Source organism: Taeniopygia guttata, chromosome 7 (genome assembly GCF_048771995.1).
Source record: "Taeniopygia guttata chromosome 7, bTaeGut7.mat, whole genome shotgun sequence".
NCBI lineage: Eukaryota > Metazoa > Chordata > Aves > Passeriformes > Estrildidae > Taeniopygia > Taeniopygia guttata.
The window spans coordinates 38,399,095-38,405,094 of NC_133032.1; the positions used below are offsets into that span (position 1 = coordinate 38,399,095).

The 6,000-nt window shown below is 49.9% G+C and overlaps 1 protein-coding gene and 1 long non-coding RNA gene across 5 annotated transcripts in view; one reads left to right on the forward strand and one right to left on the reverse strand.

The window, feature by feature from the left end:
* The window catches only part of GALNT13 (polypeptide N-acetylgalactosaminyltransferase 13), a 38,513-nt gene extending 33,343 nt beyond the window's left edge, over positions 1 to 5,170 (forward strand). For 3 of the 4 annotated variants that reach the window (XM_072931783.1, XM_072931785.1, XM_072931784.1), the window contains exons 13-14: positions 192 to 221; positions 4,703 to 5,170. In XM_072931783.1, coding sequence (XP_072787884.1) covers positions 192 to 221; positions 4,703 to 4,843 — 171 coding nt within the window. In that variant the 3' untranslated portion in view covers positions 4,844 to 5,170. The remainder of the gene's footprint in view (positions 1 to 191; positions 222 to 4,702) is intronic. The other variant, XM_041717417.2, reaches the window with a different exon arrangement.
* On the reverse strand, positions 4,894 to 6,000 carry LOC140684510 (uncharacterized). The gene is made up of 3 exons (XR_012056876.1): positions 5,777 to 6,000; positions 5,084 to 5,459; positions 4,894 to 5,019 (listed from the first exon to the last, which is right to left on the reverse strand). It is a non-coding gene; the product is annotated as an uncharacterized lncRNA (long non-coding RNA).

Genomic DNA, 6,000 nt, shown 5'->3' on the forward strand with positions numbered 1-6,000 from the left:
TCAATGATCCCTGTGGATCCCTTCCCGCTCAGAATTCCATGATTTTTTCCTGGATAATTGCCACTGTTCGTCCCCAGTCGCGGTGTCCCTGCAAAGCTGTGGAATTTCCATCCAGGGAGAGCTGAGGGGCTGCACAAAAAATGTTCCTTGGATCACTGACTCCGCTTTCCTTCTGTCTTCCCTCCCCTCAGTATTTTGGGAAATGGGAGTATAGCTTTGAGGTAAGTCTGGTGCAATCCCTGTGCCAAATCCCAATCCCTGGAATAGCTCCTCTAGCAGTGCCCTGGCTCAGTGCTTCCCCATAGCTGCTGCTCCAAAATTCCAGAGATTCCTGATCCCTGAGCCAGGCTGGCAGAGCTGGGAATGTTCCCCTGGAGAAGGGAATGATCCAGGCAGAGCTCAGAGCCCCGGGAATGTTCCCCTGGAGAAGGGAAGGATCCAGGCAGAGCTCAGAGCCCCGGGAATGTTCCCCTGGAGAAGGGAAGGATCCAGGCAGAGCTCAGAGCCCCGGGAATGTTCCCCTGGAGAAGGGAAGGATCCAGGCAGAGCTCAGAGCCCCGGGAATGTTCCCCTGGAGAAGGGAAGGATCCAGGCAGAGCTCAGAGCCCCGGGAATGTTCCCCTGGAGAAGGGAAGGATCCAGGCAGAGCTCAGAGCCCCGGGAATGTTCCCCTGGAGAAGGGAAGGATCCAGGCAGAGCTCAGAGCCCCGGGAATGTTCCCCTGGAGAAGGGAAGGATCCAGGCAGAGCTCAGAGCCCCTGGCAGGGCCTGAAGGGCTCCAGGAGAGCTGGAGAGGGACTGGGGACAAGGGATGGAGGGACAGGAGCCAGGGAATGGCTCCCACTGCCAGAGGGCAGGGATGGATGGGAGATTGGGAATTGGGAATTCCTGGCTGGGCTGGAATCCCTGGAGGTGTCCAAGGCCAGGCTGGAGCAGCCTGGGACAGGGGAGGTGTCCCTGCCCATGGCAGGGGGGATGGGGATGGGATTTTAGGTCTTTCCATCCCAAACCAGCCCATGAATCCATGTACCAGGAAAAGCCTGCTCAGATTCCCACGTTCACGTTTATCCCCATGTGAGGAATCCGCTACCTTTGGATATTTCCTATCCTGTGAACACGAGAGAGGGAGAATTCCAAGTCCTGCACTGATGGAGCTCTGGAAGGTTCATGGACAGAGGGAACAGGGAATGCTGATCCAGCACTGCTGTCCCTGCCCCTGACTCCAAGTGACATTTTAGGGACACTTGGCTCTGGTATTTTTAGTGGCTCCTTTATCCTCACGTCACTTTTTCCATTCCCAAGCCAAAATCATGGAAAAGGAGCAGGTGAGGGATGTGGGAAGAGCATTCCAGCTGCTCCAGCCCTCAGTGACGGGGTAACAGTGGGAAGAATTTAGGGAAGTGGAATCTCCCCTTCATCTCACCCCACCTGGAATTGGCACCGGAAAGGAAAAGCTGGAATTGTGGAAAAACCCACCTCATAAATGTTTAATGAATTCTGGTTTTAATTGGGTAATTCCCAAATGGGGTTCAGGGTGGTTTATGCAGGAAAAACCTCAGCTGTGTCCAGATCTTTCCAGTGGGGATCACAGCCATCCAAAGGGTTGGAGCCACGCTCCATGATGGATCTTGGGAATGCTCTCAAGAGCAGGGAGGAAATTTTAGGATATTTGTGCAGAACAAAACCCATCTCTGCCTGGATCTTCCCAATGGGGAATTGCAGAAATCCGAGGGGTTGGAGAGGCAGGACTGGGAGCCACACTCTGTGCTGGATCACGGGAACGCTCCCCAGAGCAAGGTGGAACTTTTGGGATATTTCTGCTAGGAAAATCCCATCTCTGCTTGGATCCTTCCAGCAGGGAATTGCAGCAATCCAAGGGTAGGGAGAACAACCCACTCTGGATCACAAGAATGCTCTCAAGAGCAAGGTGGAAGTTTTGGGATATTTCTAGGAAACCCCATCTCTGCTTGGATCTTTCCAGCAGGGAATTGCAGCAATCCAAGGGTAGGGAGAACGGGATTGGGAACCACAATCCTCTTTGGATCATGGGAATGCTGTCAAGAGCAAGGTGGAAGTTTTGGGTTATTTCTAGGAAAACCCCATCTCCACCTGGATGTTCCCAGCAGGGAATTGCAGCAATCCAAGGGTAGGGAGAATGAGCCACAATCCTCTTTGGATCACGGGAATGCTTTCAAGAGCTAAGTGGAAGTTTTGGGATATTTCAGCTAGGAAAATCCCATCTCTGCTTGGATCCTTCCAGCAGGGAATTGCAGCAATCCAAGGGTAGGGAGAATGGGATTGGGAACCACAATCCTCTTTGGATCATGGGAATGCTGCCAAGAGCAAGGTGGAAATTTTGGGATATTTCTAGGAAAACTCTATCTCCACCTGGATGTTCCCAGCAGGGAATTGCAGCAATCCAAGGGTAGGGAGAACAACCCACTCTGGATCACGGGAACGCTCTCAAGAGCAAGGTGGAAGTTTTGGGATATTTCCAAGGAAACCCCATCTCTGCTTGGATCCTTCCAGCAGGGAATTGCAGCAATCCAAGGGTAGGGAGAATGAGCCACAATCCTCTTTGGATCATGGGAATGCTGTCAAGAGCAAGGTGGAACTTTTGGGTTATTTCTGCTAGGATAACCCCATCTCCACCTGGATGTTCCCAGCAGGGAATTGCAGCAATCCAAGGGTAGGGAGAATAATCCACTCTGGATCACGGGAACACTCTCAAGAGCAGGGAGGAGATATTTTGTGCCACTCAATCCCACCCCACAAGCCTTTCCCTCTGGCCATCCCGGTTTATCCGCGGCGCGTTCCCGGCCCGCTCTCCGCCAGCCATTCCCGGTTTATTCCCGCCGGGCGTTCCCGCTTTTCCAGAGGCGCACGTTCCTGCACATCATCACGCAGTCCTGCCTGACGCTGGGCAGGCTGGAGGACGGCTCGCAGGGCCCCACGGTGCAGGCCTGCGACGGGAGCGCGCTGCAGAGCTGGATCCTCCGCAACTCCTCCCGCCGGGAAGTCTTTAGGAGGGTTTACTCCAGCCCCACCGATTATTTCCTGTAGGATTGGGAGAAAATCTAGGACGTGGTAAGGAATTCCCAGGGAATCTTCCCGCTCCGGGTTCTGCTGGAGGAGCTCGGCAGAGTTTCTGTCTCGTTTTATTTTTGGGTGGAATTTTTCTATTCTTTAAATTTTTTTTGGAGTTGTGAAAACGGTCATTTTTGACGGAATCCGTACATCTTCAGGGAATTTTACAGGAATTTTTGAAACACTTTTTCATTGCTTCATGTCAATTTTCATACAATTTGCATTAAATTGTTCCTAAAAAATTCATAAAATTTTAATCAAATTCTCATGGATATTCTGTAGAATTTTCATGGATATTCTGTAGAATTTTCATACAATTTTCCTAGAATTTTTCATACCATTATCTCATAGAATTTTTCGTGGAATTTTCACAGAATGTTCATAGAATTTTTTTGTAGAATTTTAATAGAATTTTCACAAATTCTAATATTTTTTAGTATAATTTTCATATAATTAAAAAGAATTTTTCATGCCAATATTTTCTATAAAACAAGACAGAAGATGATTTTACAGCTGTAGGATAGAACGGATGTTTAATGTTAGTTCTTAGCTTTTAGTAATTGTTAGTTACTAGTAATTATTAGTCTTAATTATTGTTAGTTTTGATTAATTTTGAATGAATTAAACTCCCTTGATATCTTCCTGTTACCATGATTGTTCCAGTCTGCAGGAGCTGAAGATTTAATTCCTATTCCAAGACATAAAACTAATTCCAGTTGCAAAATATTCTCTCAAAAAGGTTCAGCTTTCCCACAGATTTTTCCATAGTTTTTTTCCTAGATTTTCCCTGGAATTTGATTTTTTAAATAGATTTTTTTCCTAGAATTTTCATGAAATTCTTCCTATACCTTGGAGTAGCACAAGGGGATGGGTGGTAAGAAAACCAAATTCCTTGTTGGAATATCCCACCAGTTTAGTTGGAACACCAGAAAAAAACCTTTATATATATATATATATGTATATATATATATATACACACACACATATATTTAAATTTTTATATATACATGTATACATTTTATATTTTTTATTTCTATGTTTGTTCTCCCCGTGGAACAGGTGGTGTTTTCTTCCTTCCAATTCATTTTGTGTCCCTCTAATTCTCCCACCCCACGGAAATGTGGGATCAGAAGGGGTGTCCCAGGAAGGAGAGATGCCCTGGGAACAGGAGCGTTTCCATGGAATACTGAGCAAATACATTCCCATCAGCAGCAATTCCTGCTCTGCTCCCAAACCTCCCACGTGTCCATGGCCGTGGGGACCAAACTCCTCCGTCCAACAGCTGTGCCTTGGAAATTCACGATTTCCTTGGAATTATTCTCCCTTTGCTGAGGGGTTTGTTGGCTCAGCGGAGGGAGGAGCAGGAATTTGGTGGGACTTGGAAATTCACGATTTCCTTGGAATTATTCTCCCTTTGCTGAGGGGTTTGTTGGCTCAGCGGAGGGAGGAGCAGGAATTTGGTGGGACACGGTGGGGATGTCCTGGAGCTCCAGGAGATTCCCGGTGCTCCATGCAATGACCAAACCGGGCCTGGAATGCCAGGAAATCACATTCCCCGGCTGGAATTCCATGGGAACGCCGGTTTCAGCAGGAATTCTCTGTCCCCCCCTTGCAGAAGCTGACCCTGAGGCACCTGAACAGCAACCAGTGCCTGGCGGAGCCGTCGGAGCAGGACCGGCTGGTGCCCACCATGCGCGAGTGCGGCGGCGGCCGCGCCCAGCAGTGGCTGCTGCGCAACATGACCCTGGGCGCCTGATTCCCGCCCTCATCCCGCTCTTCCCGCTCTTCCTGCCGCACCCAGCAGTGCCCAGCCCGCTCCCCACCCCAGCAGAGGCACCCAGGGGTGCCCTTGGACTCCTCCGGGCCTCCAGGTGAGCCAAGGCCTGCAGTGACGACGCCAGCGGGCTCCGGATTCCAGAGGCAGCGGCTGACCTCGGAGAAGTTGGGATATGGAATTGTCACTGTCACTCCAGAGATTCCAGAGGCAGCCACTGACCTTGGAGAAGTTGGGATATGGAGGACTTGCTGTAATTCCAGATTCCAGAGGCAGCGGCTGACCTTGGAGAAGTTGGGATATGGAGGAGTCGCTGTCACTCCAGATTCCAGAGGCAGTCACTGACCTTATGTAAGTTGGGATATGGAGGAGTTGCTGTCACTCCAGAGATTCCAGAGGAAGCGGCTGACCTCGGAGAAGTTGGGATATGGAAGTGTCACCGTCACTCCAGATTCCAGAGGAAGCGGCTGACCTTGGAGAAGTTGGGATATGGAATTGTCGCTGTCACTCCAGAGATTCCAGAGGCAGCCACTGACCTTGGAGAAGTTGGGATATGGAGTTGTCACTGTCACTCCAGATTCCAGAGGAAGCAGCTGACCTCGGAGAAGTTGGGATATGGAAGTGTCACTGTCACTCCAGAGATTCCAGAGGCAGCCACTGATCTCGGAGAAGTTGGGATATGGAGGATTGTTGTCACTCCAGAGATTCCAGAGGCAGCAGCTGACCTCGGAGAATTTGGGATATGGAATTGTCACTGTAACTCCAGAGATTCCAGAGGCAGTCACTGACCTTATGTAAGTTGGGATATGGAGGAGTTGCTGTCACTCCAGATTCCAGAGGCAGTGGCTGACCTTGGAGAAGTTGGGATATGGAGGAGTTGCTGTCACTCCAGAGATTCCAGAGGAAGCGGCTGACCTCGGAGAAGTTGGGATATGGAAGTGTCGCTGTCACTCCAGATTCCAGAGGCAGGAGCTGACCTCAGAGAAGTTGGGATATGGAAGTGTCACCGTCACTCCAGATTCCAGAGGCAGCGGCTGAACTTGGAGAAGTTGGGATATGGAGGATTGTTGTCACTCCAGAGATTCCAGAGGCAGCAGCTGACCCTTGGAGAAGTTGGGATATGGAAGTGTCACTGTCAC